General features: G+C 47.0%; 1 protein-coding gene across 1 annotated transcript; it reads left to right on the top strand.

Annotated features, from left to right (window-relative positions):
- Window positions 1–104: 104 nt before the first annotated feature.
- On the top strand, window positions 105–362 carry TM35_001701000 (uncharacterized protein; the record flags this gene model as incomplete). Its single annotated transcript, XM_029031954.1, has 1 exon — window positions 105–362. A coding segment is annotated over one exon (258 nt), but the record flags the coding sequence as incomplete, so codon positions are not given.
- Window positions 363–364: the final 2 nt, after the last annotated feature.

Raw genomic sequence — 364 nt, 5'->3', positions numbered from 1 at the left:
GAGTCGTTAAAACTGCTGCCGAGAAAACCAAAGGTCCTGTTAAGAAAATTGGGGAGGGTAGGCCATTATCTGAGAAAGGAGATGAGCCCAGTGCGACTGACAAGTTGCTGCAGGACGTTAATGCATCGATACGAGTTGTCGGAGATGCAGTCGAGAAAACGCGAGCAACAATTAAAGATACAATGTGGATTGATCAGAAGTGTGCCAGCACGATTGAAAAGTTGAAAGAAGTGGCGGAACCACTGCGGCAAGATGCACAGAACTTTCCAAATTTGCTTGATAGTACAACAGAGACGCCGAGAAGGTTAAGACTCGCACGACAAGGGAGTGGAGCAAACGAGGTGGTGACACATCTCATTGGAAA

The sequence above is a fragment of the Trypanosoma theileri genome, assembly GCF_002087225.1.
Source record: "Trypanosoma theileri isolate Edinburgh chromosome Unknown TM35_Tth_170_V1, whole genome shotgun sequence".
In the NCBI taxonomy this organism is placed as follows: Eukaryota; Euglenozoa; class Kinetoplastea; order Trypanosomatida; family Trypanosomatidae; genus Trypanosoma; species Trypanosoma theileri.
The sequence above is the reverse complement of the archived record's forward strand: the minus strand, read 5'-3'. Positions and strand labels throughout refer to the sequence as shown.